Raw genomic sequence first — 24311 nt, 5'->3', positions numbered from 1 at the left:
CTTCTTTGGTGATGCTTCCTTCTGGTTGAACTTTGATTTGACTTTCCGGATTGCACCCTTTGTCATTCTGCAAAATTTCTTTTGCTCAATTATTGTTGAAATGGGAATTGGTAGTACTTCAGTACTGGAGAATGCAACAACTGCGGCGAGTGTGCATCTGACACCAAAATGTAGATAATCTGTCATCGAGCGAGACCCATCCATCGTCATGACCGAGAAAACCGTGTAACAAGTTCCATCTTGGAAACGTAGACTAAAGGAGAGAACGAGAAGAGTCAATGATTAAGGTCCAGTTACTCGAATTGCAATCTGCAGTGTTGTGATGCTCATACAGTAGTTAAGCGAGATGAGCCTCTGATTGTGGATATGTCATTTGACAGCCTTTTTATGTCCTTTATACGGTGCGGTCTCAACGCGGTAGAGAAATCACATACATGCGGCCTTATTCGCGACAAAGGAACTGCTTGATCATGGAATAGGCAGGTATCTAAGTAGTCTCTTTGTTCCTGTCCGTCATATCGACCCCTTTCTATAAATTGCTCTACTGCGTAATGAGACATGCAACTCAATGTATCTGTTTTTCGATATTACATTCGGGACTTGCGAATGAACCCCCTTCAGTGACTCCTTCGGCCTTACCAGGCTGCTTACACGCATTCAGAATCAAAACACTGTGCTACGTAGAGAAAGGTACTCTGCCAAATTCCATCTCCATGTATTGTGCTGCCCTCTACATACAAAGGACTCTAAAATAGCTCGGCATTGAACTAGGTGCTATCCTGGATGGAGCACACGTAGCCTCTACTCGTAATATGCTTGCATGGAGCCCCGGAGCCCACGGCAAGCTGGAGAGTGTTATTGAATCGCCAGGGCACGTGTGATCCACGAGTTTGTTGGCCTTGGTTTGGAGGTTACATAGATCGTCACCGACGACTCGGCTGAGGGGCTGCATGGGCGGCTTGTGTCCTTTGTTTGCTAGTGCACCGGACCTGCTGCTGGGCGGCTTGCTGCTGCTGCTGCTGCTGCCGCCGCCGCCGCTGCTGCTGGGCTTGTTGTTGTTGTTTTTGTTGTTGTTGCTGCTGCTGCTGCTGCTGCTGCTGCTGACGCGAGGAGGACATGATGCTCGAGGGAGATGAAACCTGTAGATCGCTTGCAGCTACGTGGTCGACCAGGTCAAGCCGTGGTCGTTTCATGGAGGTGCCGGTGCAGCATTCTTCTCTAAATATGCCTCACAAGATCTCCTCTTAGGCAACATTCGACGGTCTGCTGCCTGTTGGAATCCGAGACCTGAGGAAGGTCCACGTGCCGCTGTTCATGGGTGTTGTCTCCGGACAACCAAGGGCTGGAATGTTTGCGGATGCACCGGTCCATGATTGAGCACATCCGAAGAGGCGCACCACCAGGTGCAGTGTCTGTAGTGAGCGATGCTGCCTAACGATGCTAAATCAGTCCATCAGTGCACAGAGAAGCAAATACGCGCAGACCGATCGTCTACGTATTCCATAACGTGCCGCGGCTCGAAGTAGAGTTCCCCGCAGTTGAGCACCTGCCTAAAGCAGACCGTCCTCAGTCTACCATAGCATTGATCGGGGATGAGGTATCCGGGATAGTCTGGGCTGCTGCGTGCTATCGAAACCTAAAGAGGCGCCATTGCTGAGCGATCGCGCGAGCTGCAGGTGGGGAAGTAGCATTCAAAGTCAGGATGAACAGGTATTGGCACTACCCGCTGCAATGCAACGGTATGAACGTTCACGGTAAGCCGGGGGTACGCCCAGGAACCGTTGCACCATAGTGGCCGATCCGTTGAGTCAACATGACATTTCGCCGAGACTTACGCGGCGCATCTGACCGAATATGTGCATGCCGCGATGACAGCGATGGTATGGAGATATATCTAGCCCTCTGTAGCGCGTCTTTGTCCACGCCGGCCAGATGCACTTCACACCATCTCTGATTCCTTCACGTCACCCAAGTCGTCCGAGACGCGTGGATTTTCTGCTTCTTCTCTCAGGATGTTGACTTCTTTCTCGGCAGTGCTGACAACAGCATGCTTGGTTTTGCAAACTCTGGCCTCTCCGACCTCCGGTAGACAACTATCCAAGAGACAGGGCAGCGGGACCCCGGCAGCGCCGATTCCTCCCCTTCAAGACCCCTGGTATACTGCCCCTGACGGGTTCGAGTCCGCGAAACCAGGGGACGTTTTACGAATCCGCGAAGCCCCAGGAAATCTTACGTCGCTCGCTAGTAACTGTTCCGCTGCATACAACATTCTCTACCGGACGACAAACAGTCAATACAAGCCCGACTGGGCGGTCACCACTGTATTTGTCCCGGTAACCGAGTCTCCCGCTCTCCTCTCCTATCAAATCCCGTACGACTCGGCCTGGCTTGATGCAAGTCCCAGCTACGCTTTCTATACCAGCGATGGTGTCAGATCGCTCCGTGACATCAGCACAGGGCTGTCATCAGGCTGGTTTGTGAACGTTCCGGATTATGAGGGGCCGCTGGCCAGCTTCACCGCGGGGGTCCAGTCCGGGCATGCGACCATCGATTCCATACGCGCAGCTTTCAACGCCAACGAAACGCTCGGTTTGGATGTTGATGCTCGGTATGCAATGTGGGGGTATTCTGGAGGAGCTTTGGCGAGCGAGTGGGCGGCTGAATTGGCGGTCCAGTATGCTCCAGAGGTAAGCCTCCCCGTTCTCGATCCCTACTTGTCCAAGAGCACAATTTCGAATGAGCTTTTCAATTCAGCTCTAAACTTCCTCACCTGTGACCCTCCTCGCTTTCAATGGATTTTTGGGCTATGGGACGAGTTTTGATAGCTGATTGTGTGCTTGCAAACAGATGAACTTCAGCGGTGCTGCCGTCGGAGGCTTGACACCTAACGTGACGAGCGTTTTGTATACTATCAACAAGGGCTATGCCGTTGGACTGGCTCCGGTGAGTCTCGCTAAAAAGTGGATTGTTTGACCGGCCAGACCAAAGAAAGGCTGACATTTTGATACAAATAGTCTTCAATACTCGGGTTGTCCAGTCAATACCCTGAGGAAAGAGAGTTCTTACTCTCAAGGCTGAAAACTGAGGGCCCTTACAACGCAACAAGATTTCTGGCCGCGCTCAACTGTACGTACGATCTCACTCAAACGGCGGTGCTCCATGGGCCCCAAGAGAACCTGGTCCAGTATTCTCAATTTAGCATGGCTAACTTACAACTGACATGAGTAGACACGTTGAATCAGGCAGCCATTGCATATGCCTATCAGGACATGGGTGAATACTTCACTGGAGGCATCGCCGATATCACAAGCCCTATAGTATTGGAAATCATCAATCGCGACGGTATCATGGGCTACCACGGTGTGCCTGAGATGCCCATATTCGCTTATAAGGCTATCGGAGACGAGATCAGTGTCATTGAAGATACGGATGAATTAGTGGATAAGTACTGCAACAGTAAGGCCAAACCTACCCTGTGCTATGCATCTCAGTGTTTGAGGAAAGGAGCTCTGCTGATATGTGTGTGGACAGTTGGAGCCAACATCCTATATCAGCGCAACACCGTCGGCGCTCACTCCTCAGAAGCCGTCAACGGCCGACCCGCGGCATTGGCCTGGCTCAGTAGTGTTTTGGGAGGCACATACGCTGATGACTATCCTGCGTCGGGCTGTACCACGGAGACAGTGACCATCGATCTTACAAACACGTCGGCCAGCCGGAGAAGTCTCCAGGACAAGCCGGTTTGGTCATGGATAGATGCCGCGTAAGACAACGTGAATACTTGAAACTGGTAGGATAGATTTGGAAAATGGAACATTATCTACTCAATGACCAAGGAAGCCCGGATCACTGCCTCGCAAAATCCATACGATAAATAACTTGTGGAGATTAAATGGATCATGCCCAAGTTCGTTTCAAACTTTTTGAATAAAAACACACAAAAACCTGCAGCTGACAGGCGAAGTGTGCTCTATGCCGCCGATGACAGCTTGTGAGCTCAAAGACACCCCACGTGATTCAGTCGTATGATATTCAGCACATCGAAGCAGCTACTTCACATTTCATTGAATGCTATCCTAAAGAACGTATAAGTGAGTCGTTTTCCCCCAAGTGATCTGGCTTGTGTATAGATGTGCCTGCACCATCTGAGAAGCCGCTAAGACAAAATCAAGTACCGAGGTCGTCAAACCTCATCATATCACCTCTTCTTCGTAGTAGAGGTGTGAGCCCCTTTCCCAGCTCTTACGTGGCTGCCAGCAGGAGCGTGACTGCCAGCAGGAGCGTGACGGCTGGTCGCGGGCCGGTACTGCTGGCCTGTCTGACCCGCGTACATTTGTTGAGAGCTCTGGCCTTCGCCAGATGATCCAGGACGCGCCGGGGAGCTTCTTTCATAGGAAGGCTCTCGTTCCTCTCTGACAACAGACTTGTGTTTTCCTTGTTTTCCGATAACCGGGTAGTTATTAAAGGATTCGTATTTAGTGTTTCGTCCATGGTCCGGGCATTCGCTGCAAATGACTCGGTTTGCCGACGTTCCGAACTCGGTGTGGTCGTGAGCAGAACAAATCTTGATCTTCTTCCTGCAGCCCCTTGCTGCGCATGGTTCCTTTCTGTGGACGTTGTTCGGGTGACCGCAGACACGGCAATTATCCCTTGTCACCAGAAGAGAACATGTTGGTGGTGATGATCAAATGGGACTAACGTTAAAGAACGGTTATTAGCGCAGTAGATGTATGTGTTGATGATTTGTCTTACCGGTACAATTTGAAATATCTCGCGAAAAGAGGAACAACAGTCAGATCCAGTCTGAAATATGAATGAAGGTTGGAGTTTTTCTGGATGGGAAATAGTTGACCGGAACAAACGCTGGGTTTATATACATCTTCGGCATGCTTCAACAGGGCAGCTTTGCCGATAACCTCTCCGAAGCACGGTATGCTTGGTAGACCCTCGACAATGCTTTGCCAACTGACCAGTCGGCCGGCATCGTCAGCCACATTTTCTGCATCATGTCATGGACTGGCCAGAGTGGAGTGCCTTGGAGAGGTGGATGGTTATTCAAGTTTCATGGTCAAGAGCCTGAGCTGTAGGCCACTGCGGCCAGTCTTCTTGCCAACTCAGAAATAGAAAACATGATTTAAATTCCCATATTCTTCTTGTGGCTGGATGTAGAAGTGCCTCGCAAGCTGTCGAGTTTCTACTTTTAGCCACGGCCATGTGGTCGGTTCGCAAATCAGGGCGGCACGTTGGTCCGACCGGAAATTGATGGCAGTGTCATTTTCCGGTCACCATGTGGTCTTGAGTTGGTCCATAAACGTGTAAGTTCTCAAATCGTGTTGGCCAAGCCAGATTCGCGTTGAGGCCGAAATAGCCTGTCTCAAGGTGGCTCGAAGAGAAGCAACCGTTGTTGGGCTGACGGCTGCCACCCTGCCACAAGCAACTTTGACTTTGAGGTCATGGCATGACTTCATTTGGTTCTATTGTTGTGGATAAAATCAGCTCAGGAGGTGAAGAAAACTCCACTTTGTGGGGGCTAAACATGCTTAAACGGTAAGCTTCAGCAAGATGCGCATGAACACTTGTGCGGCGTAGACAACCAACAACCAACTCCGGCCATCAGGAACTAGACCACCAACAGTGTTTTGACACCAATCCGCTCAGCTAAATCTTTCTAAAAAATAGATGCAACCTTTGAAGACGCTTTGACTGATACGGATTACCTGGATCAATCATTGTGGCGAGATATTCAAGAACATGCCGAGATCACACGCATGACATTTGCGCGGAGAGTTAAGCTGCTGGACCCGATTGGACTTGATTCCAAGACTGCACAACCTGATAAATTTTACCGAAAATTGACCAAGCTCAGCCCTTCAATATTTCGAGTGTTGGCGCGATCTTGAGAGATTACTGCGAAACACGAAATATTGATCTCGCTCCATCACGTGACCTTCATCAGCCTCCAGGTCCCGATCCTCTCCCCGACACTGCCAAACTTGAAGTCCAAACCGGCCGAATTATTCCCGCTTTAACGCATGTTCTCAACCAACCAGTCCCGCCAGCTTGCAGCCCATCACACGACAGGGACTCGAAGCACTGGCTGGTCCGACGGTGTTCTTTTGCAGCCATTATACGATGGACGTCATGCGAGAAACCCTCGCTGGTCGCAAGGCACGTTACGCGCAAGGTTTCCGCGAATGGATGTTACTACGGCAACAAGATGAAGATTTGGGCTCGTCGATTGACGCTTTCGATGTTGAGAACCTCGGTCCGCTGCCCTTGCATCCTTATTTCCCGCTGGGTCTCGAGCTCGAGCTCTGGGGCAAAACACTCTACGCTGTCGGTTGCTCGAAATGGCGCACGGGATGCAATTCTCAGGACATTCCGGAATTCACCAAGAAATTTCGACTGGCGATATCAGTGCAAAGACCTACGTCCATTCAGTTCGAAAGCAGCGCATGTACCTTTCCTAAGTGGTTTGGCAACGACGGCGGTCATCTTGGAGTCTTGGTCCTGGCTTGGGCTTACATCCTATCTGCACGCTGGGCTGAGATCATGCCTGGAGCAGGGATTTGCTACACTGCACCATACGAGAGAGTTCAGGGCATTTCCGAGGATCCAAAGTTCAAAAAAGTGTTCACCCTGACTACTGGCACAAACAATGTAGGCGCACTTCATTGGTGGAAGGCACTTGTCGGCCCAGGTCGCCGGTGGTCTGCAACCATTTCGAAAAGCGGTCAGACATCTATTTCGCCATGGAGTACACTGATCTCCATGCCAGAAGATTTGGATGTACGTGTCACCGGCATTGAAGGGTCAGATGAGGATGTCACAGCGGAACAGAGTCTCTCCGCACCATCATCGGATCAAGCCATGCAATTTTTGACGGAATACTGCGAGTATCACAGCATACAAAACCAGTGTGCGGCCGCGTTGTCAGCTGCACTGGTGTTGCCTCTGGCGAGGAGTAGCAGGCGATCCGTTCGACTCCCAGTCCCTCAATCTTCCGCAAGGCGATCATCGTGGGGTCTCAGTTCAAAACCCTCTGTTCTCAGTCAAGAGCAGCTTGACAAGCTGCTCACGCTGAGCTGCAATTGCGAGGGCATCGAAGCTATCTTGAGTAGCTGCTTTCTCAATCCAGATGTTCCCGGGAACGTTTGCAGTGACTACTTGCAGGGCATATTCGCAGTCATTGATGCGACTCATGACATACAAGATCGCACCTCGCTACTGATGCGGGGACTTGGCCACATGGGATTTCTTTGGCTTGGTGCTGGTATAGCGGGTTTGCAAGACGGGCTGCTGAGACTATTTCGCGACCGTACTGCTGACCCCGAACTGCACTCTGCTGCTTGGACTCAGACGCTGCAGTCTTTCATCCAACAGCCAGTCTTGGGCATCCAAAATGGACGAGTCGCGCGCGCAGATGAGTGCAAACTTCTTTTCCTGACTCAGGCAAAATGGCACACAAACCCGCCCCTGTCAGCATGGCCTCTTTTCGGAACCACAGAATTGAAGGACGTCAACCTTGAGGTCGAGGAACACATCAGATGCGGATCGCATTGCTTATTTTATGACAGCTGGACTTGGAGCTGCCGCGACAAGAACAACCCCGTCTCTCATCGCCCAAGTCCCAGCATACCCAGGTTACACTCTGCACAGAGAGTCATTGACGCCACGATACCTGTGTCTTACCACGCATTTGACCCTGAAGAGGAATCCGCGTCGGAGAACACAACAATGAACAATTTCAGTTGGCTGCGAGGGACTGACGGGTATCCTGTGGCTGAAAGGGACATTCGAAATCACGAATGGCTCAGAGAAGATACCGACAGTGATGATTTTGAAAACGAGGATTCGGATCAAACCCACAACGGACAGAAGAGAACGCGGACACAGGCTCGCAGGCTTCCAACTAACTGGTTGCTGTATACGGAGACTAAGCACGCACGGGCTGATTCAGTATAGTATCGGGCTCTTTGTGGAGATTTCCTGCGTCAGGAAGCTCGACACGTATGGGGCCGGCTTTAGATTTGTACGTAACTCCATCAACGATCGAATGTGGTCTCAAGCCTTCTCGCATTGGGCGCGACCGGATCCGTGAGAGACATAGGCGAGGGCTTTGAAAACTCTGGCGGCGGTGGGCCCACGGCCGATTCGCTGTCAACCTATAGCCACAAGGATAGTCTGGGGGATCCGCTGCACTTACACGTCAAAATCCTGCGGTGAGAGGGCCAACAGTGGCTACAGAGTTTCAGACTCAGAGAATCTCCCCTTTTTAGCCGCATACACGACCAGTCAAGGGGGCCCATATATTCACCTACTGACACGTCAGAATGGCTGAAGCAAGCCGCAGTCGAAATTGGTTCCGCCTGATGAACCGTGCTCACCTTGCTCGCCAACGAACCTCAGCTGTGGATGTGGACCTGCAGGTGGAGTCCCAGGACGGACCCCTAAAATTCCGTTGCGGTGATCTTCTCGACACGTAAATAAACTCCCAAGTCGCGTGAAGGGAAGATTCGGTTCTCTCGACATTGTCCGAACTCACCGTCGGCAACCATGGCGTCAAATCCCTTAACCCTCGTGCGAAGTGAGACCAATCTGCCGGATGTGCCCACCATCAAGGATGATGATTCCTTCGCCGAGATCTCTAAGAAGCTAGCGCTGTGAGTACTGTATATCCTGACGTCTTTCTTGCGGTGAGATGCGGTGAAGATCGAGCTGACGAAATTTCTCTAGCTACATCATTGAGGCTGTCGACTCGCCTTTGAGTTGGGAGGACTTGCGTAGCAGCAAGCACCTCCAGCCTCTCCAGCCTCTCATTGACTACCTGTCCACTGAGTGCCACCACAATGCCATCGTCGCCGCTCTGGTGGCCCTGAAGGGCCACTTCAAGGCTCTCGAGTCCGACGACGACTGTGGTGTCAACGAGTCGCGTGGCTTTGCCAGCGAGCTGGTAGCATGGCAGTTCGTTCTGACCCTGTCGAAGCAAGATGCCCTAGAGTATCTACTGTTCGAGCTGCGCGACGACGACGACGAAGATGACGACGACGACGATGAGGAGAATGCTCTTCTGACTCGCAGGAACCGCCCCGCGCATACCAACGGCCGCGTTGCCCACCTCATCAACGGGCACCGCGACAGCAATGGCGACGCGAACGGCGACGCCAACAAGCCCAACAACGGCGAGGGCTTCTCCGAGCCGTTCATGAACCTCAACACCCTTGAGATCGCAGCTGTCTCCGGGGCAAAGAAGTTCCTCAGCCAGCGGGCCATCCAGGACATCGTGGATGGTATCTGGTACGGTAAGATTGTCTTCTGGAACAGGCTCAAGATCAATGCGGCCAAGAAGCCGCGGTTCCACCACAAGAGGACCGAGGACTACTGGTGCCGGCTGCGAGTACCCCGGTATATGAAGATCTTCGAGATCGGCTTCTTCCTCTGCTTCCTGGGACTGTTCTACATCGTGTGCCTGGAGCGAGTCAAGGAGTACGTCACCTTCTGGGAATGCCTCTTCTACGTCTTTACTCTCGGATTCGTCTTCGACGAGCTTGATGACTTCATCGAGTCTGGCATCTACTTCTACTCCACGGATATTTGGTCAATGTGGGATATCGGCATCGCACTGATTGGCGTCGCCTTCTTTGTGTTGCGTATGATCGGCCTGAGCACTGGCAGCGACACGACGCTGGAGTGGGCGTTCAACATCTTGGCGCTCCACTCGCTGCTCCTGACGCCGCGTATCTTCTCCTTGGTCAGCCTGAGCCCTTACTACGGCAGTCTCTTGCCGTGCTTGAAGGAGATGGGCAAGCAGTTCATCCGATTCCTGGGCTTCACTCTGATCATTTACCTCGGATTCTTCACCACCTTCATCATGCTTGCTCTGGGCCACTACCCGCTGGACTCACTGTCCATCACAATCCTCAAGTGCTTCTTCGGCGCCGGTGTGCAGGGTTTCGACATCGCCCAAAAGGTCTCACCATATCTTGGACTGCCCGTCATGGTCATCTTCGTCTGCCTGACCAACCAGCTTTTGATCACCTCTATGATGGCACACATCAGCAACAGTCTGCGCCAGGTCCTCGACTCATCCCGCGAGGAGTACCTTTTTGTGTACTCAGTCTACGTCCTCGAGGCGGTCACTTCAGACAAGATGACTTATTTCCAAGCCCCATTTGTGAGTTTTATTCCCTGGGACAAGCTCATGCCTGTGTCGATGCTAATATTCCGCAGAACCTGATCCCAGTGGTCTTGCTGAGGCCGCTCCTCTTTATTGTTCCCGATACCACAGCGAGCCAGATTCGCATCATGCTGCTTAAAGCAACTCACGCCCCTTTCCTCGGCGCTATCTGGTTGTTCGAGCACTGGGAAGTCCTTGCGTTGAGGCGCGAGGAGGAGGAGCGTGCTGTAATGGGTCTTGACCTTGACGTTACCGACAACACGACTTCAACCACCGCCAGCTCCCAACCTCAGGCTCTCAAGAGCAAGACAAACACCTCGTCATCAAGCAAGAAGCACAGCCTCACCAAGACCGGCAAGGTCAAGATTCCCGCGGCGCTGCTTGCCCAGGCATCCAGGAGGCCATCCAAGAAGGTTGGAGCTAGGCAAGACACAAACGGGAGGGTCCCGCCGACTGCCACCTTGACGGGAACCAACGGGGCTGCGGTCGCCGCACCACCACCACCTGCACCACCGGGACCGGCACCGGAGGCGCCAAACGCTGTTCCTGAGGCCGGGGCAGCGCAGCCCGCACAGGCCCTGGGCACGGCTGATGTGGGTGAGATGATGCGCTTGTTGAAGGAGCTGAGTGTCCAGGTTGAGGAGGTCAGGTCCGCTCTAGTGAAGCACGACAACGGTCCGTCCGAGTAGTGTGCTGGCAGTGGAGTGGATTTAGTGGCGATACGTGCCTATCCAGTGCATCTGAAAATTGGCGTGGGATCAGCTCAATGACTCTGTAGTCCCGGCTACCTTCCTCAGACCAAAGGGGACTCAGTCTGATACGTTCCCTCTTGCAGACGTGGACATGTATGGATTGGGACTGAACCAATCGGTCAGATCGACAGAATCAGCGATAAGGCAAGTGCTTGCCTAGCTCTATAGTATACTGAAGTTCAAATACTATGAAACATGAAGACAATTCTGTACTATGACTTATGTGCTTAGCCTTGAGATGTTCTCTGGGTCATGATTGTCTGAAACTAAGTACACAGCACCAAAGATAGCAGTTTGCTGTGTCTCAAAAGGGAGAGAGAAAGATGTCGTGCTCGCTGATTCTTGTTACAGCAATTCAGCCTCAATCACACACTCAACAGCCCGAGGGTGCCGAGAAATACCAACGATCCTGAAACCAGACTCGCCCAGGAGATTGCTCCAATCCTCTTCCGTCCTCTCGAAACCAGATGTGCAGTTCATCAGCTGCAGATCAAGTGTCGTCATCAGGCTTGTCGCCCCTTCCCTGGGCATCACTATCTCATAGATCAGTAGCTTCGAGTAGCCCTTCTGCATCGCCGCCTTCACGTTGTGGAAGATCCGCTTGCAGTCCCCGTCCGGCCAGTCGTGCGGCACGGCGTGTAGGAAATAGGCCCTGGCACCGAGCAGCGGTTGCGGCTGGAAGAAATCGTAAGCCATCCTCTCGATCCTAGGGCCCAATTTCTCCTTGGCGTGTGTCGACACCACCTCTGGCAGATCTTGTACAACAATTTTGGCCGACTTTGACAGTTCTGGGTGCTTCGCTAGGAAACGTGCACTGTCAAGACCGTGTCCTCCCCCGATGTCCACAAACAAGGCTGGCCCTGAGTCCGATAGATCGGCGTCTTGAACAAGACCATGTGTGTCATAAACATCGGTCCAATTCATCTTGTGGGTCGCGAGGGCTGTCATCAGTCCGATAAAGCTCCCGCCTGCGGAAGGGTCACGTTGGCAAAGATCGAAAAAGCCAGTCCCGAAAAGATCGGCGTAATTATCAAACTTCGTCTTATCGAGAGGCTCTTGGTAGTGATTTTTAGCGAGGAAGCGTGCAAGGTTGACCCCGCCAGGAATGGTATGATCCAGACTATTAAACACGAGTTAGCCTTGTGAGGTGTTGCTGTCAGACTGGCGAGATGTAATGTGTGAGCCATCACACAACTTCCCACTATGAGTCCCAAATCGACTGTGTTTGGCCTGGATCCGTGTCCTAATAAATCTTGTCACAGAGACATGTACAGAATCCTGATACTCCATGGTCGGAAGGCATTCAGGGGCCCAAATCTAAGACTCACCCGGCTTGTACAGAAAGATGGATGTGTGTGGTCTCGTCACCCATGGCTTTTGCAAAGGGAGTTAGCTTCCATGAATCAACTCCAGTCTCTTCGAGCACGTGCAAAGCGGCAAGATGTCTCAAGAAACGACCTGGGACAATGGGTCAGACAAGATCGGTCGGCATGATGAAAGGAATCATCGAGCTGACGGAGGAGGTTGGGCTGCACCGGAACGTCACACATCTCCAAGATCTCGTCCAAACTCTGTGTGCCTCCCTCGTTGCCCTGCTTGGTGACCCATTTAGACCATACTCCCAGGTCTTGACAAAGTTGCAGTCCGGCTATAAGAACCGGATTTTCAAACGAAAGGGCCCATGACCTTTCGAATGGAGTCTCCAGACGAGCCAAAAGTCGTTTTGCCGCCTCTTTGGCGTCGTACCGATCAGCGTCTGTCTTGAAAGACTGCACCGAGATGGAGTCAAGCATTTCGACCGTATTTTGAGGATTAGCGGTCATTTTGACTGAGTGACGAGCTTGAGTACTTCATCAATAAGCAGCGAGAAATGGATGATAGCAGTCAAATCAGTGATTCAAGCAGGGAGGGTCATTTTATTCACCCACTAGTCCGCCGAGACAGATGCTCTGAGTCCCGGAAATAACATGGATTGAACAAACTCGCTAAGCAATGACGTCTTCTCTCGGCATTCCCGAGTGCTTACCAAAGTGAAACGTCCTCCTCCCCAGGGCCAAATGGTGTGTTGACACCTGCACCTGCTGCAGTGGCATCTTTCCATCTCCGCTTTTCTCATGCGGATTCTCTGCACGTCAAGCCCACTCACGGATGTTGAGTCCGAGGGACCTAATGTCTTTGCTGGCTAGCTGGACAGTCCTGCATACTAGTCGTCGGTATGTGGGCGCAGGACTGGATGAGATTTGCACGTTAACAAGCTACGGAATATAAGAATATGCAACAAGCCCCCTAGTCTCTTGGACTCAAGCCTATGAATTGGTTGTTAGTCTGCCAGCCGGCCGGACAAACCAATTGCTTACAAGAGGTCGTCCGGCTGTTGGGCTCGGATTTGGAAAGATCTACAACGGGTGCACTCAAGTGCTTACAGAGACCCACGCGCCAGCCGTTGTATGTGACACTGGAGTGAGGGGCATCCTGGCGCATGCAGGCACGATGATAATTCGCAACGCTATGAGAGGTCGCAGCCAGAACTGCCGTGGACCATGAACTGAGCGATCGACTCGCTGTAGTAACCTCGTTTAAATGTAAGAGTGGGTTATACAATGCGAGCACCATCCAAGCGTTCAGTACAAAGAGAATCGGTGTGACCGTTGCTGACCATCCGGCTCTCTCTCGGTGGTCTCAGTGGAAGCAACCTCTTCAGAAGGCTGTGGTTCCTTCGTCTTTACGAGTCTACCAAACTTTCGAGAGTGAAGTAGATGCCCAGGTACTAGCCAGGGGGAATAATACGTCTACACCATGAATCTCCTCCAATCAGGTCTCGCTCTGGCAGTCTTGTCAATACTCTGGTATCTGACAACCGCCGTGCTCTCATGGTACCGCCTCCGACACATCCCAGGCCCCTTCCTCGCGCGGTTCTCCTACCTCTGGCTGGCATGGCTCCAGCAGAGCGGCCGCCAGTACTACATCGACCGCGACGAGCTGACCAAGTACGGGCCCCTCGTCCGCGTGGGCCCCAACGAGCTCTCGACGAGCGACCCGGAGGTCCTGCGCCGGCTGACCTCGGCGAGGTCCCAGTACACCCGGGACGCCTGGTACACGGGCGGCCGCTGGAACCCGTACGCGCACACCATGTTCACGACGCTGGACACCAGGGCCCACGACGACATCAAATCCAAGACGGCCATCGGCTACGGCGACAAGAACTCGGCGCTGGAGCCGGGCGTCGACGCCCAGGTCGTCTCACTCGTACGACTGATCCGTGAAAAGTACCTGACCGGCACGAAGCTGCTCGACTTTGGGACGCTGACGTCGTATTTCACCATGGACGTCATCACGAAGGCCGGGTTCGGTGAGGCGTTCGGGTACCTCGAGAAAGAGGAAGATCTGTTCGATTTCCTCGGCGGCGTACGGGATAACTGGCATTTTATGGGCATAACATTAGATGTGCCCTGGCTACGGGATTTGTTTTATTCTCCGTTTTTCCTCAAGCTGATCGGCCCAAGGATGACGGACAAAAAAGGGCTCGGCAGGCTTATGAAGTGAGTGTGCTCGCCTATTATCTCCGTGATTTAAAGATATTGATACTTGAGTGCAGAGTAGGCCACGACGTGATAGAGAAGCGGATGGCAAAGCCGAAGAGCGCGCAAATAGACGACATGCTGGTACGCAAAGATGCCGATTGGCACCCTAGGGAACCGGATTCACTCTGCCCAAGACGGGAACTCAGCCAACTGACCGCTATTATTAGGGTTCCTTCATGTCCCACGGCCTGACCCAGGAACAATGCGAGAATGAGGCCCTCTTCATGATCGTAGCCGGCTCCGAGACCACAGCCTCCGTCATTCGCGTGACCGTCCTGCACATCATGTCTGCACCACTGGTGTACAACCGTCTCAAGCAGGAGATCAAGAAAGCACTCAACGATGGCAGGGTCGCCCACCAGCCGATCAGGATAGAAGAAGCGAAGCGGCTTCCTTACCTCCAGGCTGTCATATACGAGGGAATGCGCATGCGGTCGCCCGCGCCAGGACTATACCCCAAGGCCGTACCAGCGGGAGGCGACACCCTCTGCGGAAAATTCGTACCCGAGGGAACAGCGATCGGAATGAACACTTCGGCAATGCTGGCCAGCACGAAACTTTTTGGGGAAGACGCCAATCTGTTCCGGCCCGAAAGATTCCTCGAGGTCGACGAGGTCAAGAGGGCCGAGATGCAGCGCAACGTCGAGTTGATATTCGGAACTGGCCGCTGGATGTGTGCGGGCAAGCCCGTCGCTCACATGGAGCTGAACAAGATATTCTTTGAGGTAGGCACAACGACTTGCGACGGGAAGACCCCTTCCTGCAAACTCCCAGGGCGCAATGCTAACGTTTTCGGCAGCTCTTTCGCAACTTTGACTTGCAGCTAGCTCACCCGATGAAGCCGTGGCACTCTTTGAGCTGGTCTGTCTGGGTCGACGAGAACATGTACTTGAAGGCCACAGAAGCTACGTAGCCATATTTCTCTTGGTGAGCAAAGGCATGCATGGGTCCGGGAAGGCTCGAACCTCCGACGCGGCTGCTCGTTTATTTGGCTTATTCCGTTTTCTGCCAGCTGAGCTTGGGTAGCAGGTGACCCTGAGGCTCTGATCATGAGAAGAAGTTTAGGCTAGATTTGAGGCCGATGGCAGAGACGTGCTTACAGTATCTGGTGTCGACGGACCCTTGGAGCTGACCACAACAATCGAGGCAACCAGTGGAGAAAAGAACAATAAATTGTGCATACCCTCAAGGTAGACTGTTCAGGCAGATTGTCCATAAATGAAGATGCCGGATCACATGTAACGATCGAACCTTTGACTGAGGTGCTGCTGTACGCTTCTCCATACCCCGTGTGCTTGCATTCATAGCACACCCCTCACCACCTACAGCTGCACTCAATTGAAGAGACCACGTCCGAAGAGATGATGAAGATGGTGAAGGTAATTTGTGGTGACAATTACAGAGTGCACGCAGACATAGGACCGCTTCGTGGTAGCTGTAGAAGGGCAACTAGAGTGGCCCTGGGCGTCCGCTCCGCTAGGCAGCCCTGTGACGTTTGATATTCCTCGGCGGAGAAGCCGTAGTCGTAGACCTCTTCAGTAGTTGTGGATTTCCCCTTCGGGTCTGATCAGGCGTGCCCTGGGCGGCATTATCTTCAGCGTCGGCCGACTCAGATCCGCCCCCGTCACTGCTGCTCTGGTCCCACTCCGACTGTGCCTTGTCATCCTGCACCCTGCGAGAGATCTCCGCCATTAGCTCCTGGTATCCCCCATCCTCTTCGTCATCCTCTGCTTCGAGCTTGACCGCAGGCTCAGCAGGTCCAGACTCGCTCTGTTGTGCGCCAGTGGCTACTCGTGTCCAAACAGGGTTGTCGTCGGGGCCGGTAACATCCCAACCAGTTTGGAAAGGAAGAGCGTGCTGGGGCCTCCAAGAAGGGTCGTTCATGTTCGGCGCTTCAGAAAAAGTATTCAGGTGAAGAGGCACGGTTGGCCCATTGCCGGGCGGTGGGAGCGCAATGACAGACCGGGACAGCTTGCTCGAGGGGGTGAGTCCCGCCTCCAGGTCATCGGCGACCTCCCACCAGGTGCCTTCGTCGTCGCGCATCTGACTCCTCATGCCGCGGGCCCTTGTCAACTGCCGCAGCTCCTGGACTATATAGGGCAGCCGCCCGCGGTTTCTGAATATGGCTGAGAGGACCGGCGGCCGTGACTCGTGGAGCTGACGCAAGTCAGGCAACCCGTGCCGGCTGACATACGACGGCTCCCGCCGGCGATGCTGGGCCTCCAGGTCCTGAATGCGTAGCTTGACCGCGTTCAGCTGTTGCGCAGCTTCCGCGATGATGCTGATCTGCAGGTCGATGGGCATCCTCTTAATATATTTGATGTTCTCGGTGAATGCATTCGGATCACCGGGCGGCGAGAAGTTGTGTTTTCTCTGGAGGTGTGTTGTCAGTTGGTTGTGGACGAAATTGTCTTGTAGCTGGCCGCAACCGGGCCACCAGCAAGCGCAGCTGTGGAGTGGGACACCGACAGCTGCCAGCTCGGCGGGATGGTGCCTCCTCTTGTGTCTTAGAACTGAATTTTGTGAGAGTTGGACACCACAGAATACACACGTGGCGACCGTATTCCGGCCGTCTCCATCGTCAGGGAGCAACCTGGGCCGGCCAACACGTCGTCGTCTGGGCATGGTGGCCCATTCAGAGGTTGGTGCTGGGGTCCGCGTCTGAGGCTCAGTCTGAGGAGAGTACGAGAGAGACGAATCTTGAACTTCGGAAGCAATGGCAGCCTCTGGCAATCTGGCGGGCGGGCTTGCGTGGCTGATTTCTGAGCCTCTGCTAGAATATTGGCGAGACTGTTGTGTTGATGCGTCGGGTATCGACGCACTCGCGGGTCTGGTGTGTCGCACGGGATCTGGAGACTCTGTTGTCGATCCCAGGAGCTCTTCCAATATCTCTGTGGCTTGATATCTTTGCTTCCCTTCCTCCTCCAGGCGCGTGCGAATCCGCTGCTGCTCGGCTTGCTGGCCCCTAGCGAAAGCAAACGCGATCTCGGAGTTCATCAAGCGACGCTGGCCAGCGGCAAAACCTTGGGTGTAAGCTTCCTCTGTATCTTCAGAAGCCGTCTGGCGCTTAGCAGCCTCTGCTTGGACGCCCGCCTCATAACCGGCCGCGTGCCCCGAGTCGTAGGCTTTGTCCAGGAGTTCCTGGCGCGTGATGGTCTCAATATCGCGGTGGCCATTGAGTCCATGAGTAATGTTCTCGTCCGCAGATTGCCGGCGCGGGTCTGAGCTGCATATCGTAAGCTAGTGAACTCTCCACGGATAAATGTACGACGGACTTTGGTACTGCCCCTGATGATGCACGCTTCACGAGCGAGAGCATTCTCCGATACAGTGTGAGCGGCGTAGGATCGTTGCGACTCCTAGCTCAGGAATAAGTGTTAGGGATATCTCGCAATGAGACTCAGTGAGCATGACAAGACGTACTCGTCAGGACTGTTCGGGCCGTACACGAGCACACGAACAGCCGCCGAGGCAGCAAGGTCGACGAAGCCATCGTAGGTCCCTGGAGGCTCCTCCTTCCGGCGTCTCACGTCTCTAGCGAATGCTTGAATTATCTCATTATTAGGAGAAGCGTTGCTGCTGCTTATTAGCATCCATATTATCGGTACAGGGCCGAGCCCGGGCAGGGATAGAAGAAGGGGCCTGGAGGCCCCGCAAAGAAGGGAGACTGGAGCACGAACCGCTGGTCCTGGGCCTGGCTGTCCGTCTCGGCCAGCAATTGCAAGAAGGCGTTGCCGACAGCATCCTCAATAGACCTATACAATGCCCGGGTCAACATGAGAGAACGTTAAAAGGGCATTGTGTGGGTGCTGGACTCGGACTCGGACTTGGTCTTACAGGGATTTTGGCCCGTCGCCGTTCGACGCGACAGACGCGTCTCCGCCAGCCTGGCTCTGCATCCTATAAGCGGGCTCAGTCTTATCAAAGCTTCAGTAAATCATGGCCGGGGGAGGCTAGAGGTCAGCGAGGGATGAGATGCAGTCAAGCATCTGCGGCTTCGATGGCATTTCTTTTCGAGGGACCTCGAAGATTTCCGAGCCGGCTTTGTGAAGCTGGCGCCCCACCTTCGCTAGACACGCACCGGACTTCAGAGCTGATCCCAGCTTGTGAGGAAGGAGCACCGCACAGACCCCTTATGGGCATTGATAGGTAGTCCTCGGCCCCTCGGCCCTTCAGCATAAACTTAGACAGAATCACAACCAGAAACCAAATATAACCCTCTTATTGCAGAACCCCTTGATAACTTGGCTTGGATTACGGGAATTAAACGCCAGCCGGTAACTACTATAGATATAGCCTTATTTAATAAGATAATGAGAGCATTATTGTAAATTTACCATTAATTTCCAACTGCTTGCTTCGCTTTCGCATAACCATCTTAATACTTATTTATCTAAACTATTTAGTTGTATGGCTTCGCGAGACTTTATGATTAAATTTAAATGATTGCATGCTTAATAGCTTTTATGGTTTTATTGCTTATTTAGGTCTTTGTATATTATAAAGATTTAAAACGATAAGCTTAAATATGCCTATTTTTTGCAGCCTATTTTTAATGAAAATGATTTAATTCCTTAAGGTGAGACTTGTTGGCCGTAGAATTGGTTAATAAAGCGAAAGAGCTTTTTTGCATTTCTTGCTCGTTAGCGGGCACTCTTATCGCTTAGATCCCCTTTAGCGTTTAATTCTTAAGCCACTTTTTTAGTTAGCTAAATGCCGCTTTTTAGTAATTTATTATATGCATTAACTAAAATGCAATTTCCTTAAATACTTAAGCATTGCTAAATAGTGAGTTTATTAAGTTTGCCATTATCCTTAAGAGTTTTCCTTGGAAATACGCTGCTTATATTAATATATAATTAAGATCTTGGCTTTTCCTTGCATTTAAAGAGGAATAATAAAATGGAATTAAAAGGCTTTAAATTTAATGATGATGATATAGCACTATTTATGGCTAAAGATGCTGCTAACCTTATTATATAAGCAATGGTATAGCTTTATAATTAGCAGAATTAAGATTTTGCATATTTAATTATTATAGTGTTTGTAAATGCATTAATTCCTTAAGTTTATGTTTAAGCTGGGCTTGCGTAAAATGGCGTTAATAAATGTTTTGATATTTAGCTAATAGATATTGGCTATTTTTATCCTTGCAAGTATATTGGTTTAGGCGTTTAGTTTAATGGGAAGATTATAAAGTATTTTAATGTTTTTTATTTTATTAAGCGTTTAAAGTATATTAAATAAGTTTATTTTATGGATAATATTTATTAAGTTTGGTTTTAATATTTCTTAAAGGATGTACTTAAATGGCACTTTTATATCTTGATTAATAATAATCGCTAGTTGCTTAAGATGGCGATAATTTAAGTAATTTATGATAAGTTGAAATTGTATTTTGTTAAGTTCTTCTTGGATATTATAGCTGATCTTAAGATGGATTATTTATCTCTTTATTAGGTTGCAAAGGAATGGGATATTACTTTGTTTTTTTAAACCATTATTGCGAATGCGAAGACTTGCAATATGGAGCTTTCTGTATAGTTAATTGCTATGTTTAAATCGCTTGCTTTTAAAATTAAGTTTAAACTTTAAAAACTTAATAAAGCAATGATATTGAAAAGCTTTTTGGATGATATTTAAAACCATGAAAGTGTAATTCTTAACCTAGCTTGATAATGATATTTATCTGCTTAGAATGTTATTTGTCCTTGTTAGCTTATACTTGTTTATAAAGATAGGTTAAATGTCCCCTATGCTTTATGGTATTTGCCTTTGCAGCCCTAGTAATGGTAATTATAGTAATGCTTTTAAGCGTAGCTACCTTAAGCTCTTTCGTAGTATAATTAACTGTATACGGCTAATTAAACTTAGAATTAGTTTTAACTGCTGGTTTGATTGGCTGGTTAAGGCTAGATTTAAAATGCTGGATATAGTTAACCTTAGCTGCTATTAAATTAGTACGCCGCATGGCATTAATAATAGGATGAGTAGTAATAACCTGCTTAATAATAGCTATAGCTAGGAGATTGCTAATAATAGCTTATTTTAAAGAATCGTTGCCTACCCGCCCTATAAGCCCTATTCGCTGTTAAATTATATTAATGAAATTAGCTTTATTAGGCCTATTATGGTAAGTCTGCGGACTTTGTGGAGCAACTTAATATGCTTGCATATTAATTACCTTTAGTTAAGGAAGTCTTGGATAAAGAGTTCTTTATAAATATAGCCGCTAAGGCTTTTAATTATCCCTTTAAGGAAGCGTTTCCTGTTAATAATTATGATAACTATTTAAATATTGCCTTTTTTGGTATATTAATGTCGTTATTATCTGTTTATTGCTATTGCATTAAGCATTTTTATAGTAATAATTTGCTAATAAATTATGTTTACTTTATTTATTTTAAAAAGCCTTAGCCCTGATGAAGATAAATATTAATGGCTTTTGCAGCTAAGGCGGAGATTGCTAGCTCATTAAATGATTAAGGCTTAGATGGCGCATTAAAAGATGCCTTAAAGCAGCTGGTAAAAAACTAAAAGGCTTTAGTGTCCTATTAAATATTATAAGGGGCGTGGAGATAATTTAGTTGCCGGTAAGGGTTAATTTAGAATTTAGGATAGGATTTGGTTTTTGCTTTTAGACTTATTTGCATCTTTTTATTTAACTGCTATTTAAATTATTATTAAATATTTATAGCGATATTGGCTGTAATTAAATGATGGTAGATAAATAATGGTTATAATAAAATTATCCCCTTTTGCTAATTTATAAACGTATATCTTCGCTATAATTACGCGGACTTAAAATGAAAATTTATAAGTTATATAATTATATACTTATGCCATTGCAATTCCTGGAAAAACATATTAATTGCGGGATCGTAGTAATTGCTTTATTTACTTGTAAAGTTTTTATAGTTAAAGACTTAAAGGCTAATATGCTTATTGGCATAAACGCCATGGGATTAAAGGGCTTTAATATTATTAATTTAAAAGGATATATTAATATTAACTTTTGCTATATTTAAATTCCTATGGAAATGAGAAATTATAGCCGCTTAATAAAGGCTAGGGTATTTGCTGTGCAATATATTATTATATTACCTAAATTAGCTATTTATTTTCTTATTAAACATTGCCTATATATTAATGATATTTAAGACTTAGTGTTTACCCTTATATTAACTTAATTTAGCGTTTATACTTTCCTTATGAATATTTATTTAGCTTATATAGTTATTAAAAATGAAATGAATAAGCCTATTATTATATTTAATAAAATATTTATAAGATACCTATATTCTTTAAACTTATAATGTTAAATTTATGTTATTAATAAAGATAATAAGATTATATTTACAGCCTTTTATGAATTCTTAAATTCTTAATGTTTAAAAATAATGCCGTTAAATAACTTTTAAACGCATATCTTAATAGGCATTAATGTATTTTTCAACCTAAACCTTATTAATTAAGATAAGCTTTTAAGTTTCCTTAATGAAAATATAAATATCTTTAAAAATAAAGGTTAAGCTAAAGCTTTATAAAATAAATGGCTTAAGATTTGCCTTAGGTAAAACTAATAAGATATAATTCTAAAAAAGTGCAAAGTTTATTTTATAATCTTAAAGGACGCTAAAATTATTAATAAAACTTTAAATAAATTGCAAGCTATTAAAAAAATTAAATGGATAACTTAATTCATTCCCTTTTCTTTTTCTGTATTTATTATTTAATAAACTATGCTAAACGATACTTAGAAAGGTTGCATGGTGATTAATATTTAAGGATTAAACCGTATATTGGTCCTTAATGTATACCCTATAAAAAGCCAAAACCAAATTCTCTTAAAGATTATAAATGCAAAATATATTACGGTTTTCAACGCTATTGCTTTCTTTTACTAATGGTGAATTTATCTTAAATCTTAATGAATGTTTATTATTATAATAGCTTATGGATAATTTACATTTAACTACGCTATTATAGGATATTATAATAGCCTAACCTATATATAATAATAAATGGATTGGCTCCTTAAAGATATATTTGCTAAAGTATATATTAATAATATAATTATTATTATAAACAGCTCCTTGCAAGACTATATTAATAATATTCATTTAGTTTTCAATTAACTATAATAAAAGAATATTTTAATAGGCTTAAAAAAATCCTATTTTGCAGCATTAATAGCTATTATGCTTAGCTATTATATTAACTCTTTTAACCTTTTTATAATTAAAGAACGTTTAAAGGCTATTAAAGCCTTAGAATTTCCCTGCTTATTAAAGGATTTAAAATATTTTATTAGCCTTATAGGCTATATAAGATATAACGTTTCGCGTTTTATAATAAAGATTAAGCCTTTTAAATAATAAAAAATAAATTTCCATTAACTAAATGCCTTAATAAAGCTAAAGGATAAAATAGCTTAAGAGAATTAAATAAAATGAATTATATTTGCCTTGCCTAGCGATGCAAAGAAAGCTGCCTTTAATACTATAAAATAAAACCTAACTAAGTTTATATTCATTATATACTTTAATTTAAAAAGGCGTTTATTTATTGATTTTAATATATTTGCGTTTGGAATTAAAGTATAAGTTTATTATATAGCGGATTTAATTATAAGGAAACTTATAAAAGATAGCCATATTATTATATACTTATTGTAAACTTTAATTAAAATAATTATGTACTTTAGCCGTACTTTATTCTTCGCGGAATGTTAATACTAGGCTATGAAAATGGAACTTTTTAGCTATGTATAGGTACTTAAAAAATGTTGATATTAAATTAACGTTACTAAGCATTATTTTACAATTTGCATAAACCACTTAGCAATCCTTGCCCTTTTTAAATAACTTAATATTATTAACTTTATTATAGCTTTAATAAATAATAAGAAATTAATCTATGCTCTTAAATATATTAGCGCCTTTAAAATTAATTTACTATATAAATTGAGAAGAGAGAATATTATGCTAAATGCATTATTATATATACCGTTATTAAACGTGTCATCGCTAACTAAAGATAGTAAACTAAATGTTTTCTTAAATAATTAAGATAAATATTAATTGTTTTTCTTAAAAATGCGCTTAATAGCCTTTACGATACCTTTGAAATTAAATTTATAAAATGGAAATGTATATATTAAAATATCTCCTGACTTTTACAAGCGCCTTTAAGATAGCTATTAAATAAACCCCTAATGGATAAGAATTTTGGATATAATATAGCGAAATAATGCTTTTCATAAGAATAAAGCCATCCTTTTATTTAAAATTCGCTTTAATCTTATTTAAAAAATATTAAATAAAGACGGAACTCCTTATCTTTGCATTCCTTAATTGTGTATAATTAAAATCTTGGAACTTGCTTATATAGGTAGCTACTATAGTTATGCTTAACTTAGTAAATTTCTTTAGCCCTTTTGCATTAAAAGATTGCATTTTAAGCTATGTAAATTTACTTATTACTGCCTTAATTACTAAGTTTTTAATATTAAAAAATATAAAGCTTATAGGAGCTTATAATCGCTGCTTAGCTTATTATATTTATATTATTGGATTATAATGAACTTTATTCTTAAACTTCCCTTAATAAAAGGCTATAACTATATTCTCTTAGTAATTTATAAATTCTTAAAGGATTTATTGCTGGTATTTGGAAAATTAATATAGAAAGCTATGGAATAAGCCTTCTCTTTGCTATGATACTTGCTTTAAAGTAATTAGGGCTATTTAAAAGTTATCCTCTTAAACCAAGACCTTAAATTCCTATTAAGCATTTAAT

At 47.0% G+C, this 24311-nt stretch overlaps 7 protein-coding genes across 7 annotated transcripts; 4 read left to right on the top strand and 3 right to left on the bottom strand.

Moving 5' to 3' along the window:
- Positions 1 to 855: 855 nt before the first annotated feature.
- On the bottom strand, positions 856 to 1118 carry INS49_003649 (uncharacterized protein; the record flags this gene model as incomplete). Its single annotated transcript, XM_043164441.1, has 2 exons — positions 856 to 898; positions 985 to 1118. The coding sequence occupies 2 exons, from the start codon at positions 1116 to 1118 to the stop codon at positions 856 to 858; spliced, it is 177 nt and encodes a 58-aa protein (XP_043019206.1).
- Positions 1119 to 1702: 584 nt separating this feature from the next.
- INS49_003648 (uncharacterized protein) lies at positions 1703 to 3767 on the top strand (the record flags this gene model as incomplete). Its single annotated transcript, XM_043164440.1, has 5 exons — positions 1703 to 1754; positions 2149 to 2687; positions 2848 to 2943; positions 3015 to 3126; positions 3229 to 3767. The coding sequence occupies 5 exons, from the start codon at positions 1703 to 1705 to the stop codon at positions 3765 to 3767; spliced, it is 1338 nt and encodes a 445-aa protein (XP_043019205.1).
- Positions 3768 to 6141: 2374 nt separating this feature from the next.
- INS49_003647 (uncharacterized protein) lies at positions 6142 to 7940 on the top strand (the record flags this gene model as incomplete). Its single annotated transcript, XM_043164439.1, has 2 exons — positions 6142 to 7831; positions 7936 to 7940. The coding sequence occupies 2 exons, from the start codon at positions 6142 to 6144 to the stop codon at positions 7938 to 7940; spliced, it is 1695 nt and encodes a 564-aa protein (XP_043019204.1).
- Positions 7941 to 8556: 616 nt separating this feature from the next.
- On the top strand, positions 8557 to 10866 carry INS49_003646 (uncharacterized protein; the record flags this gene model as incomplete). The annotated part of the gene is made up of 3 exons (XM_043164438.1): positions 8557 to 8663; positions 8737 to 10174; positions 10231 to 10866. 3 exons carry the CDS (start codon positions 8557 to 8559, stop codon positions 10864 to 10866), a joined length of 2181 nt encoding a protein of 726 aa, XP_043019203.1.
- Positions 10867 to 11156: 290 nt separating this feature from the next.
- Positions 11157 to 12752, bottom strand: INS49_003645 (uncharacterized protein; the record flags this gene model as incomplete). The annotated part of the gene is made up of 4 exons (XM_043164437.1): positions 11157 to 11161; positions 11331 to 12049; positions 12258 to 12303; positions 12407 to 12752. 4 exons carry the CDS (start codon positions 12750 to 12752, stop codon positions 11157 to 11159), a joined length of 1116 nt encoding a protein of 371 aa, XP_043019202.1.
- A 973-nt stretch (positions 12753 to 13725) lies between these two features.
- Positions 13726 to 15423, top strand: INS49_003644 (uncharacterized protein; the record flags this gene model as incomplete). Its single annotated transcript, XM_043164436.1, has 4 exons — positions 13726 to 14468; positions 14525 to 14591; positions 14678 to 15235; positions 15310 to 15423. The coding sequence occupies 4 exons, from the start codon at positions 13726 to 13728 to the stop codon at positions 15421 to 15423; spliced, it is 1482 nt and encodes a 493-aa protein (XP_043019201.1).
- Positions 15424 to 15986: 563 nt separating this feature from the next.
- Positions 15987 to 18409, bottom strand: INS49_003643 (uncharacterized protein; the record flags this gene model as incomplete). The annotated part of the gene is made up of 6 exons (XM_043164435.1): positions 15987 to 16883; positions 16980 to 17736; positions 17786 to 17869; positions 17934 to 18044; positions 18119 to 18265; positions 18348 to 18409. 6 exons carry the CDS (start codon positions 18407 to 18409, stop codon positions 15987 to 15989), a joined length of 2058 nt encoding a protein of 685 aa, XP_043019200.1.
- Between the last annotated feature and the right edge of the window lie 5902 nt (positions 18410 to 24311).

This window comes from Diaporthe citri (assembly GCF_014595645.1).
Source record: "Diaporthe citri strain NFHF-8-4 chromosome Unknown scaffold_10, whole genome shotgun sequence".
In the NCBI taxonomy this organism is placed as follows: Eukaryota; Fungi; Ascomycota; class Sordariomycetes; order Diaporthales; family Diaporthaceae; genus Diaporthe; species Diaporthe citri.
Note: the sequence above shows the minus strand (reverse complement) of the source record. Positions and strands in the feature narration are given on the sequence as shown.